The 14,064-nt window shown below is 44.5% G+C and overlaps 1 protein-coding gene across 3 annotated transcripts in view; it reads left to right on the top strand.

Moving 5' to 3' along the window:
- LOC113590447 (septin-7-like) overlaps nt 1-13,544 on the top strand; it is a 33,724-nt gene extending 20,180 nt beyond the window's left edge. For 2 of the 3 annotated variants that reach the window (XM_035528954.1, XM_035528952.1), the window contains exons 5-15: nt 2,374-2,474; nt 2,548-2,682; nt 5,104-5,221; nt 5,829-5,921; nt 6,318-6,414; nt 8,748-8,799; nt 8,909-9,034; nt 9,495-9,515; nt 10,695-10,830; nt 10,967-11,112; nt 11,921-13,544. In XM_035528954.1, the coding sequence (XP_035384847.1) occupies nt 2,374-2,474; nt 2,548-2,682; nt 5,104-5,221; nt 5,829-5,921; nt 6,318-6,414; nt 8,748-8,799; nt 8,909-9,034; nt 9,495-9,515; nt 10,695-10,830; nt 10,967-11,112; nt 11,921-11,957 (1,062 nt within the window). In that variant the 3' untranslated portion in view covers nt 11,958-13,544. The remainder of the gene's footprint in view (nt 1-2,373; nt 2,475-2,547; nt 2,683-5,103; nt 5,222-5,828; nt 5,922-6,317; nt 6,415-8,747; nt 8,800-8,908; nt 9,035-9,494; nt 9,516-10,694; nt 10,831-10,966; nt 11,113-11,920) is intronic. The other variant, XM_035528953.1, reaches the window with a different exon arrangement.
- Nucleotides 13,545-14,064: the final 520 nt, after the last annotated feature.

The following is a 14,064-nucleotide window of genomic DNA, read 5'->3' on the forward strand; positions in this document are numbered from 1 at the left end:
GCGTGGGGTTAACTCACGGAAAACTGCTGGGCCAGACAACATCCTGGGTCGTGTGCTCAGAGAATGTGCTGACCAGTTTGCAGATGTCCTTACAGACATATTCAATATCTTTCTGAGCTGCGCCGTGGTCCCAACATGCTTCAAGACCACCACCGTCGTCCCTGTGCCTAAGAAGCCCATGGTGTCGTGTCTCAATGACTGCTGTCCCGTCGCACTCACATCCATCATCATGAAGTGCTTCAAGAGACTCATCAAGACCCAGCTTCCCCCTTCTCTGGACCCCCTGCAGTTCGCGTACCGCTGCAACTGCTCTACAGATGATGCCGTCTCTACCACACTTCATCTGGCACTCACACATCTGGATAAAAAAGGGCACCTACGTAAGAATGCTGTTCATAGACTTCAGTTCAGCATTCAACACCATTGTTCCTCAGCATCTGATTGGAAAGTTGAGCTTACTGGGCTTGAACACCTCCCTCTGCAACTGGATCCTGGATTTCTTGACTGGTAGACCTCAGTCAGTCCAGATTGTGAGCAGCACTTCCAACACCACCACACTGAGTACTGGTGCTCCCCAGGGCAGCGTACTCAGCCCTCTGCTGTTCACACTGCTGACTCATGACTGTGCAGCGATGCACAGTGCGAATCACATCATCAAGTTCGCTGATGACACGACCGTGGTGGGTCTCATCAACAAAGACAACGAGTCAGCATACAGAGAGGAGGTGCGAGAACTGGTGAGCTGGTGTAAGGTCAACAACCTGTATCTGAATGTTGACAAGACAAAAGAAATGGTTGTTGACTTCAGGAGAGCAAGGCGAGATCATTCCCCGCTTGCCATCAACGGCTCCTCAGTGGAGTCATCAAGAACATCAAGTTCCTTGGTGTTCACTTAGCGGAGAACCTCATCTGGACCCTGAACACCAGCTCCATCACCAAGAGAGCCCAGCAACGTCTTTACATCCTTCGGAAGCTGAGGGAAGCCCATCTCCCACACCCATCCTCACTACCTTCTATAGAGGTACTATAAAGAGCATCCTGAGCAGCTGCATCATTACCTGGTTCGGGAACTGCACCGCCTTTGACCGCAAGACCCTCCAGAGAATAGTGAGAACAGCTGAGAAGATCCTTGGGGTCTCTCTTCCCTCCATCACGAACATCTACATAACACGCTGCATCCGGAAAGCCACCAACATTGTGAAAGACCCCACACACCCCTCACATGAACTGTTCACCCTTTTGCCATCTGGGAGAAGGTACCGCAGCATCCAGTCCTGCACCTCCAGACTGTGCAACAGCTTCTTCCCAGAAGCCATCAGACTCCTGAACTCTGGCTAACTCCAATTCCAATTCAGATTCCAAAATGGGCACTTTTATACACACACACATACACACATGCTTATACACAGTCACACACATACACACATGCTTATACACAGTCACACACACACACATACACACATGCTTATACACAGTCACACACACACACATACACACATGCTTATACACAGTCACACACACACACATACACACATGCTTATACACAGTCACACACACACACATACACACATGCTTATACACAGTCACACACACACACATACACACATGCTTATACACAGTCACACACACACACATACACACATGCTTATACACAGTCACACACACACACATACACACATGCTTATACACAGTCACACACACACACACACATACACACATGCTTATACACAGTCACACACATACACACATGCTTATACACAGTCACACACACACACATACACACACACATACATACATACATACATATCCATACACACACACACGCATTGTTTTGCATCGGACTAGTGCTGAAGTCAAACCTCACACAAATAAACTATGCACCCCTGTTGCAGTCTTGCACATTATCCTACTTGCTGCTAGAGTACTGTACTAAATCAGCACTGTACTCTGAACTGTTCTGGCTGCTACCGGTGACTGCTATGTTCAGGGTAGCATGTCACTGACTGCTATGCACAACTCACTTTACATATGCCCAGTACTGTGTACTGTACTAAATTGCACTGTCTACTCATTTTGTATTTTGTATTTGTCCTGTCCTGTATTTATTATTGTTTATTTAATGTTTATTTAATGACATTTTTGCACTATATTGTACTGTTTGCACTTGTGTAGCATGTTGTCTGTTGCACTATTGTTTTGTGCTGCACCATGGTCCTGGAGGAACATTGTCTCGTTTTTGTTGTGTACTTGTATATAGCTGAAATGACAATAAAACCTCTTTGAACTTGACCTTATACTGTTGGAGTGGCTGTGGAAGCTGCCTGTGGATGTCACCTGATGGAGCACGTGTGCTGTGCTCTTCTATGCCTTCAGGTGGAGCACTCCAAGGTATTGGTGAAGGAGGGTGGAGTCCAGCTGTTGCTCACCATTGTGGACACACCAGGGTTCGGAGATGCCGTAGACAACAGCAACTGGTAAGCACTCTGTCCTCGATGGTGGTGTGTGCACATGTGTGGTATATGATCTCGTTCTTTTGGATTTCTGTAGCTGGCAGCCAGTGACTGACCACATTGACAGTAAGTTTGAGGATTATCTCAACGCAGAGTCCCGCGTCAACCGACGGCAGATGCCAGACAACAGAGTGCACTGCTGCCTGTACTTCATCGCCCCCTCTGGCCATGGGTGAGTACTACACCTGTAGCGAAAAATACACACACACACATTACTGTTTCTATGAGTGCTTCTCATTAACATGTACATTACTGTAGTGAAGTATGAGTAGCACAGTACTTGTCTGTGCCTAATTCCACCCCAAAACTCAGCAACTAACTTAAAGGAAGTGATGATGTTTTTGTCAAATGTATTTTACCCCATGCTGACCAGGCAAGACAGTGCTGGAGCAGGCTGTTGAGGGGTGGGGGGGGGGGGGGGTGATGGCGATATCGGTGCCATTTTCACATATGCTCAGTATTTGCTTGTTTGTGTGTCTTTTCAGCTGGACCTCCAGCTGGTCCCATACAGGCTTCTTCTGTGGGTTCTATAACAAAGGAAGGGCTCTCTCTTCCTCTTTCTCTCTTCCTTTGTGTGATTGGTGAACTATGCCAGTTCACACTAATGGCAGCATCTACATGCAGTCAATTCAGTGCTTTGAAAATATAACCTGATGCAGTGAATCTGTATTCTGAGCAAACTGCATGTGTTAAATCATTTACATTTATGACATTTAGCTGACGCTTTTATCCAAAGCGACTTACAATTATGAGTGAGTACAACTTGAACAATTGAGGGTTAAGGGTCTTGCTCAGGGGCCCAACAGTGGCAACTTGGCAGTGGTGGGACTTGAACTGGCAACCTTCCAATTACAAGTCAAGTACCTTAACCACTGAGCTACCACTGCCCCAAATCATCTTTGATGGCAAAACACACAAGCCAGGTAGCTTGAGTGGTGAGAGGACAGGAGCCCAGCACAGCTATATCTCTCGCGTCCACAGCTGGTGGGGGAAAGCCAGAATTGGTGTGTGAGGTGTGGGCATATTTTATCATCAATCGCTAATGAAGACTTCCAGCCAGCAGACATGACAAAGCTGGTTTGTAAAAGGTGTCATCAATCCCTCCATTGCAAAACAGGAACAGTAGGCAACTATGCTAAACATTCATAGGGATTTCCTCGCTCAAACTGAAGAGGAGGTGATGCCGTCATGATCGTGTCTCACACACACACAGGCACCGTGCCTTCACCCAGTCCAGCCAGACACTAAAACTAGAGGACTTTAGTAATTCTAATAATTATATAATTGAACAGAAGTAAAGCATGTTTTATTTTTTAAAAAGGTGTCCTGTTCTACATCAGGTCAGTTGTGATGCCTTTATTGTCTTGGCATTCTGTGACAAAATATAAGCATGAACTTTTCTCAATCATTAGGAACCTAATAAGTTTTGTTTCAGTGACTAAAGTAGCCTATTAGACAGATTATTCTTGAATAAGCAAGGGCAGCTTGTAGAGGCATCTCTTTACTGATTTAAGTACTTGTCTGTCTGCAAAGCAGTTCAAGGCTACAGGAACAAGTGCAACACTTGTTAGAAAATAGTGATTTAATGAACACCTGTCAGAGTTTTATTGAGAGCTGGAGGCAGCATGAAAATTGACGTGGGCGGACACCTTGTGATTCTCTGCAGAAAATACCCTGCGTTTGGCTGGCCAGCATCTGGACCTCTACAAAGAGCTGAGAGGTCACAAGGATATGGAAGTTGAAAGCTATACTGGGAAGCTTCCTTAAGTTATTAATGAAATGGCCTGTCAAGAATTTAGATCCCAGATGAGCTGAATGACTCATCTCGTCATATGAACTCTGGAAGACAAGTTCTTGCATTTCTATTGCAAATAACCGATTTACCTTGTAGCTTACTTGATCGTTCAAATCAACATTGGCTTATTTTAAGCAGTGAGGGATATCTGCGTTCTTTTGACTGTTTAGTTTCCTCACTCCCAGCTCAGCGTCTGCCACTCCTTCAGGCTGACGCACATCTGGACATTCCTCCCTCTAGCCCTGTGTCTGTATGTGGTGTTCAGTATGTCAGATATAATTTCCAGGCCAAAGAGAACACAGCTGACAGAAGACCACTTGGACATGGACATGGGAGCACCTTAAACAGGCCATGAAGCACACTAACGTAACAGAGTACATTCCCAAAGACAGAAGTCTCTCTTAAAATAATTAGTTTATTCTTTGCTTTTTTACTTGCTTTGATTTACCATGTGAATAGCTCTGAACTGATGAAGGTTTCATGTAAAAATCTGACTTTTGTGTTCAGTGTAGTAAATATTTTTCATGTTAACTTTTTATTGGGTTTTTAAAATATTTTGGCATTGAGAGTTGTGATACTACACTTGGTACTTCACGATTCTGGTGTCATCACAGCCCTATATGTGAGTACGTGTGAGTGTGTGTGGGCAGCAGTGCAGCACAATGTGATTCGTCACTGCTAGGGTGTCAAGACACATGTAGATGTAGATATATTCTCTCTGTCTAATATAGATTATATATATATATATATTAGATATAGATGGATATCTGAAGTTCTCTCTTTCTGTGTGGGTGTCAGGCTGAAGCCGTTGGACATTGAGTTCATGAAGCGCCTCCATGAGAAAGTGAACATCATCCCCCTCATCGCAAAAGCTGATACACTTACTCCTGAGGAGTGCCAACACTTTAAAAAGCAGGTGTGTGTGCACGCGTGCGTATACACTTGATCCCTCTGCATGTGTGCAGATATGAATAAGCAACCATTTTGTATTTGTGGTGTTATTGGTTAGTGCACATAGGTGTGTATATAGGTGTTGTTATTTGGGTGTACAAAGAAGTTACAATTGAGTCAGCTGGTTCTAAATTGCAGTTACTACAATGATTTTGGTGTTCAGAGAAATTAAAGCAGTGATGTCGAAGTTAACAGGAGCTGTCAAGAGGATCTTGGTGTATAAACTATTTAATGAGATGATGTGTGTAGAGCAGTTAAAGCCGTGATCGGCGTGCGCATAGGGCAGTTAAAGCCGTGATTAGCGTGCGCGTAGGGCAGTTTTAAAGCTGTGATCAGCGTGTGCGTAGGACAGTTTTAAAGCTGTGATTGGGTCTACTGTAGTTGTAGTCGATGGTCTGCATCAGTAGCTCATGTGAATCCCAGCAGAAGTGACTCAGCACACACAGCACTGGTCACTGCCCTGGCAGGAGCTCTGCACTGTTTATGTAGCATTACCCATAAGACAAATCACCCTGAAACATGCCATAAATCTATTTACTACAGTCTGTCCTCCTACTACTGCACCCCAACAGATCATGCGGGAAATCCAGGAGCATAAAATTAAAATCTACGAGTTTCCGGATACAGACGATGAGGAAGAGAAGAAGCTTGTGAAGAAGATAAAGGTGTGTGTGTGTGTGTGTGTGTGTGTGTGTGTGTGTGTGTGAGAGAGAGAGAGAACTGGGAAATGTTTAATTCCTCCAACTGAGCACAGGAAGGAATCAATGTTGCTTCCCTTAGGTGACCCATTAAAGAAGTGTCACACACACACATACCACACACACAGGGACACATTTCTCACACAAACACACACACACACTGTTAATATCAGGCATTGCTCCAGAGAGATTGCCCTTGAGTAGAGTAAGTGTCTTTTCGGTTTCCTCTCTGGTTTTAGACCAGTGAAATTGTGATCCTGTCCCCACCCCTGGCACACAGCTTAGTGTCGGTGTTGATCTGTGTGTGTGTGTGTGTGTGTGTGTGTGTGTGTGTGTGTGTGTCCTGTGTTCACCCCTGCTCAGGATCGCCTCCCACTGGCTGTTGTTGGCAGTAACACCATCCTTGAGGTGAATGGGAAACGTGTGCGTGGGAGGCAGTACCCATGGGGCATGGCCGAAGGTAAAGGGGGGGCGGGGCATTTAATCATATTAAATGATTAAGATGGTAAAAGGGAGAGCTGTGAAATGTTGTCATCTAAGTTGGACTGTGTGTGTGTGTGAGCTCACTGTGAGAGGCCTCTCACACAGGAAGCTCCTGCAGAGAAATGCATCACAAACCAAAACTAATCTCTCCAAAAACTAATCACACACAAAATGTGCTACACTGTTGGATTTAATGAATTAAGAACAATGTGTGGGTTGGCTGTACAGTTTTGTGTGTGTGTGAGAGAAAGAGAGGGTGGAGAGATATTACCAGCAGGTCACTAAAAGGCATGTTAAGAAATGATTGTGGATGTGTTGAGTGGTTTAGAAGACCATATTTGTCATTAAAATTGTGTGAGCTGATGGAGAATATATTTCATGTCAGATGCGCTGCTGTGTCTGGCAGAGGTAGGCCAGGCTGAACAGATGGCAGGGCCACGCGGCCCTCCTTACATTCCCCACATGCCCCAGAGCTTTTTATCTGGAGGCTTCACATAAACTTGTTTAGTGGACGGAGCCATGTTCTGCCTTTCACAGGTCTGAATTCGGCACTTCTCTAAAGCTCACAGTTCAGATAATGGACACAGTCAGGAGTGTCACGTTGTTGTCAGAATCATACTCTGACTTGTCATTTATACTGCATCGGTGTGTGTGTGTGTGAGTGAGTGTGTCTCTTCGTGTTTCTCAGTGCACTCTCAGGCTTATGTAGGTATTCTTGCAATTTTACATTTACATTTACGGCATTTATCCAGAACGACTTACAAAAGTGCTTTGTCATTTACTCATAGAATATATCCAAGTACAGTATAGTAGGTTAGAATTAAACATACCAAGGAACTAGAATACTCTAGAATACAGGGATGAATGCTGATACCTAGAAGTGCAAAATACATAAGGTATATCTTAAAGAATGATAAGTGCTATAAACAAAAAGTGCTAGAGTTTGTTAAACAACATAAACAATACCCTACAATAAGTATTAATTTAATCAGTCAATAAGGAAGCACTGTCAGTTGTCCTTTAAATATTCTGCAAATAGACGGGTCTTCAGTCTGCATTTGAAGACTGCAAGGGACTCTGCTGTCTGGACAGCAAGCGGGAGTTCACTCCACCATCTGGGAGCAGGACAGAAAATAGTCTCGATGCTTGTCGTCCATGAGACCTGAAGCACGGTATTTCAAGCCCAGCCGTGCTTGAGGTTTGAAGTACTCGAGGTATGGATCAGGCTTTGACCATTGACCTCATGTAGGAAGGGGCTGGTCCATTTTTGACTTTGTAGGCAAGCAACGTGTGAACTTCAGAGGATTGAAGACCAGGATTGCTGCTGCATTCTGGACAAGTTGTAGAGGTTTGATGGCTCTTAGAGGAAGACCAGCAAGTAGCGAGTTGCAGTACTCTAGCTTTGAGATCACAAGAGACTGCACAAGCACCTGGGTAGCTTCCGGCAAAAGAAGGGATCAAATCCTTCATATGTTACAAAGGAGGAATCTGCAGACCGGGTTAGATTAGAAACATGAGCTGAGAACGACAACTGGTTGTCCTAAGTTATGCCCAGGCTACGGGCAGCTTCAGATGGTGATACCAGGGAGTTCTCAAAGGGAACAGTGAGGTCATGGTAAGGGTTGGGAGTACCTGGGATGAACAGAAGCTCAGTTTTACTGGGATTGAGCTTCAAGTGGTGGGCTGTCATCCATGACAGTCAAGTCATCCATGTCAGTCAGTCAAGCATGCCGAGATACGTCTGGAGACCTGCGTGTCAGAGGGTGGAAAAGAAATAATTGAATGTCATCAGCATAGCAGTGGTAGGAGAAACCATGAGAAGATATTACATCACCAAGGGAACGATACTAAATTATACTATGTACTAAAGTACACGTAAGCGGATTGGGGGGCAACCCTAACCGAGAATACGCATGCACATATTCTCGGTGCACCCCCAGGCTTATGGAGGGTATGTGCGTTCGTGTGTGCTTGTGCATATGTGTGTTTGAGTTCAGAGCAAAGGCATTTCTACTGTGCAGACATTTCTGCAGTGATGTGTGAGAGTGTGTCCTGAGTCTAGGATCTGAGGGTTTTGAATGATTGAGATAGTTTAAAGGTAAACATGTAAGCACTTTAAATGCAGTGTGGGTTGTTGGCTATTTCAGCCATCTGAACAAATTCACATTGACACAGCCTGCCAGTGCATTGATGTTGGAGCATTTTGTGCCATCTGCTGGTTGTGGAGGGAATTGTAGGTTGAGAGTCCGCATCTGTGCTCACACCAGCCCGGACTCTCTGTGACTGACTCCATGTGCTTCTGTTTTCCAGTTGAGAACAGTGAGCACTGTGACTTCACCATGCTGGGGAACATGCTCATCAGGTGCGTGTCTAGGGTTAGCCCCAGGGCTGACACACCTGCAGGTCGCCAGTCAAACAGCAGCCGTGCTCCGACCCTCATCTCCACTCTTCTCTGTGGTTGGGCTTTGTAGAACCCACATGCAGGACCTGAAGGATGTGACCAATAATGTTCACTACGAGAATTACCGCAGCAGGAAGCTTGCAGCAGTAACCTACAACGGTGCAGACAACAACAAAACTAAAGGACAGCTCACCAAGTGAGTGTGTGTGTACCTGATTGTCAGATTATACTGTGTGCACATATATATGTATATTGGGTTTGCAAGTTGAATGATTGCATGAGAACAGAATTAACTACATTATTTTGTTTACTTCTTCAAACTGAGGTTTTACCACTGTGTCTGTCCCAAACACTTTAACAGTAATGTAAGACAATGTATTCTTGCTGTTAAATTGCCCTGGTGCTCCATAATTATCCATTAGTACCACCACAAAGCTGTAGGCTTGCGGAGCATGTTAACCCACCCCGAGGCCTACTGAGGTCAGGGCAGTACTACTCTAACACCCTAACGCCCCAACTGCTAACCTTAACCCTCTACAATGTTAGCACCCCACTGTCCCCCACCGCAGATACACACAAGCTGATACCACCGCCTTCAACTGCATGACATCCGCATGCTAAAGTGTGTTTGTGTGTGTGTTTTGTTCTTATTTTAGATTTGACACAGTTGAAGGCGTGTAAGTGGCTCGCTGTATGTGCACCATTAGGCACTGTTCTGCCCCTGTTCTTCCTTTGCTCTGCTCCTCTGCCTGCCCCTCCACCTCTTCTTGCCCCCCCCACAGCAGGTGTTATGTCTCCAGCAAGGTGGGGGTGATTGGAGACTCTGTTGGCGGGGCTAGTCAGCCTCTCTTTGTCTCTCTATGTGGTGTTAGTGGCGACGAGCTCAGGTGGTCAACTGTAGCTGTAACATTGAGCGATTGTAAGGCAGATGCATATGCTGAGATTTCTTAAGGGCAAATCCATGATCAGAGTCCTAGTCACAGTCCCGGGTCAGTTAGCCAACATAGAGTCTGGGAATTTATGATAAACAAACAGGTACACAATGACAAACGAGGGATGCAGGCTATAACAAAGAGGCTAGAATTACAATGACCAGCAAACACGGGGGAAAAAAGGCAGGGTTTACATACACAGGATAATGAGGACTTAACTAGACACAGGTGTGCAGCTCATGAGGGGTGGAGAAAACGAAACTAAGGAACAAACAAGGAAGTAAAGCAAAACAAAGACACGCGACAGGGAAACCATGGAGACAGGGACGCTAGGAGTGCACAACCATGGCAGTAGCCAGTATTCCCTTGGGTTCTACAGAGGAAATGTTTTAGTGGCAGTCTCTGTTCTATGTCTTTTTTTCCTCTGAATACATCTGAATGTTCAGTGAAGGTCAACAGGTTAATTAGGTCTTAATCTTCTTATGCTGTTGCGGAAAATAAAATCATCGGACTAGTTAGTGTTCATTACAGATACCAGGATAATGCTGGAACAATCGTTCCCTGTTCGATGGATGTGAGAATGTTCGTTGTTTCTTCAGCGTTCTGTCCTGATGCCGTTTGTGTAGCGCTTGGTGCCTTCCCTTAAGCCTGAGCAGCTTGGCTAATTAACACAGCCTGTGAGGGAGCTCTGGGTCCAAAAGCCTGTCCTTTCAAGGCTCTCTGTCTCTTTCACACAGCTCACCTCATTGGCTTTTAGCTTTGGGCTTAGTTTTCATTCAACTGCTGCACTGTAACATAGGGATAATTGTGCATATATGTGCATCTGCCTGTGCATTTTGTGTGTGTGTGTGTGTGTGTGTGTGTGTGTGTGTGTGTGTGTGTGTGTGTGTGTGTGTGTGTGTGTGTGTGTGTGTGTGAAAGCAGAAGTCCTTTGGCTCAGATGGAAGAGGAGAGGAGGGAGCACGTGATGAAGATGAAGAAGATGGAGAGTGAGATGGAGCAGGTGTTTGAGATGAAGGTCAAAGAGAAGCTACAGAAACTCAGAGACTCTGAGGCAGAGGTACAACCACATTCACACGACTACCACCACCACCACCCCGGCCCCATCCCATTGTCCCCATCTGCGCCACCCGACATCTCCAACAGTCCCTGGTCCCCAGCTTGGGTTTGTCCTAACGGAGTGTGTGCCCCCTCAGCTGCAGAGACGTCATGAGCAGATGAAGAAGAATCTGGAGGCACAGCACAAGGAGCTGGAGGAGAAGAGGAGGCAATTTGAGGAGGAGAAGAACAGCTGGGAGGCCCAGCAACGTCTGGCGGAGCAGCAGAAACTTGACACCTCCAGGTGCGTGCGCACACACACACACACACACACACACACACACACACACACACACACACACACACACACACACACACACACACACACACACATGCGCGCGCATACTGCATAGTGTTATTTGGATGATTAGGGTCAGGACTGTCTTTATTCTGAAGTGATCCTGACCTGCAGACTAACCTGTGACACTGAATCTAGCTCTAAAACACACTAACCTGTGCCCAGTCCTAAACTTTTTAAACACACCTTTTTTTGTTTCTTTCTTTCTTTTTCTTTTCACAAATTGAACTTTGTGAGAAGATTTGTCCTGATCTGAGTATTACTATTAGGAGTGCAGGGAACTGACTACACATTGATTTGGTTGAATAAGGGTTCTTCAGTGCACAGTGAAATCTCTCATTTTACCACTCAATTAGATTTTTTCTAAAACAAACCAATATAATCCACTAACTACTCAGGTTGACTGAAGGAGCTTTTTGCATATAAGTGGATTTTTATTTAGAAAATATACTGATTTAAAGTAATAACTTAAAAGGTAAATCCACTTTCAGTGCACCTGATTTCTGAAAGGTTCCTGACTGACCAGCTCAGATTTGCTTAAAAATTCCCCAGAGGTTCCTGAAGGAACACTGTGTCCAAATCTTGTATCTTAATTAATTTCTGAGACATCCAAACTTTTGGAATTTTAGACCTAAACTGTCCTTCTCATTAGGGCTCCATGCCTGCTTCCTTTAAAGATGTGCTTTGACATTCTCTGTTGTTGAAAACACAATGCCTTCCCCAGACTAATATCTCTGCACTTATTCGCCCTTAGGACCTTGGAAAAAAACAAAAAGAAGAAGATATTTTAAAGCATTTGGAGCACTGCAATGCACTAGTTGCTAATAATGCCAGCCTGGACTGTCAGCTGACCAAAAGGAAAGGACTATCACCCCTGTATTTTCTCACCTGTTGTCTGTCTGTGCAGTGGGAGGGTGACTTTGGTGTTGAGACAGTGAGAGGGGGATGGGTGTCCTCTTATCATATACGTGGCACACAGGGCCTCAGCCAGACATAGGTTACTGTCCGCCCACTTTTACCCGATCGCCCTTCCCAGTTGGCCCTTCCTTTATTCAGTCACCTGTCACAGTTTGCCAGTACTCCACAGTCATGCATAACCCGAGTTTGCTCAATCTCAGTGTTTCTGCTCTTCATTGGTTTACACAGTGCTCACATTTCAGCTGCAGGTGAACACAGGAGAACATTTGCTGTTAGAGAGACCTCTGTTTCCAGCTCCATGGTCCCCTCGTTTCTGTTTAGTTATGGACTGATCTGAAAACCTTCTAGAGTGTTACATAGTCCAGAAGCCCACCAACACACAAATCTCCCCACCCCACACACACCCCTGACGTATTGTTACAGAGGACTGCCCCTCCTCTCACCTCCCCTCCAACACACTGACAGACTCCATCCAAAAAATCTACAGGCTGAAGAACATCTCAGGCGATTCATTTTTGTTTTGTTTTCAGATTATAAAATGTGATTTTTAATTTCTTCTTGCTAAGAAATGGTATACTCTTCCATTTTGTGTAATTTAAATGATCTATCCTTGGACAGTGGTGTTTTCATGTTTCTGTATCGTTCCTTTTCTTTTGTTTTCTGTTGGTGTTATATATCATCCCTGATAAATCTGTTTATTTTTAATAGACACTGTAAGTGGTACCATAACCATTTATAAACATTTGAAAGTGTCATTATTTGGCTTAGTGTCTTCTTCCTGAAATAGAAATATCCCTTCTTGATCATATGCACATAAAAAGCCCTGTTCTCTAATGTGCAAGTGTACTTTTAGACAAATTCAAAATTTTGTCTATCCAAAAAAATAAAAAAAAAAAGCAAAAAAAACTATTCATATGGTTTGGTAGTTTTGTGGGTTCTCATGCATTTATAATTGTGCTGGGCCTGTTGTGATTTACCACCTCCAGTGTTTCCTGTCCTTTTCAGTGGCTGGTGAGCTGCTTTTGTGAGCCTGTTACTTTACCCCCTCAATCAGATGTCCCGGCCCAGCTTCAGGTACTGTTAACTCCACAGGCTGTTGATTTAACAACAACAAACCCACACACCTCCCACTGAAACTCTACCATCTCACCAGTTCTTTACTGGTGGGCAAGACCATTCCTGGGCGGTGGTGGTGCTTCTTTTGGCTGTTTTTGATTGGCGGGTTTGGAGCAGTGGGTAGAAAGCACCCACATGACTAGCTGTTCTCACACAAACACATTTTTCATTATTTTATGTACTGCATCTTGTACATTTTTATTTTTTCTCTTAATTTTAGTTGTAAAAAGTCACATCATAAAACTGATTATACCATTTCATGTGTACATGGTTTTGTCCCTGTCATATGTAAGCATGCTATTTTTATCTCTTTCCCCAGAATTAATTAAAACATTTACAGCCTTTTTTGTGACGTTTAGTCGTTCCATGCAAACTGAGAATATCTCGCAGTCAACAATTCAACAGTAGTACCACAAGTGAACAGCAGAGAGCATTCATTAACCCTGAGCCTTCCTTGTTTTGTAGTTTTGAGTTTTGTAATTTGTAGTAGTGTTCCTTGTATTGATTTTGAGTTAAATATGGCTACTTAACAGTCATTACCGAGGGCCACAGTGTGTGGTGGCGTGTGTCCCAGATATGATCCACAACACACAGTTTCCATAACTACTTTGAAGGACTATAGGTCTCCTCAGTTGAGGTAGCAGTTAAGTGCTGCATTTGAGTAGCATAGATTCTGACAGGTGTGTTTGGAGATATTAATTTTACTTCTGGTTCTGTGTGCAATGACGATCAATTGTGGAAAATGACTGACTACTGTTATCCGAGACACCGGACATACGTAAGACCAGCGTGTGTGTGTGACAAACACACACACACACACACACACACACACACAAAAAAGACTTGGACCTCTGTACTAACCAC

The sequence above is a fragment of the Electrophorus electricus genome, chromosome 8 (genome assembly GCF_013358815.1).
Source record: "Electrophorus electricus isolate fEleEle1 chromosome 8, fEleEle1.pri, whole genome shotgun sequence".
Taxonomy (NCBI): Eukaryota; Metazoa; Chordata; class Actinopteri; order Gymnotiformes; family Gymnotidae; genus Electrophorus; species Electrophorus electricus.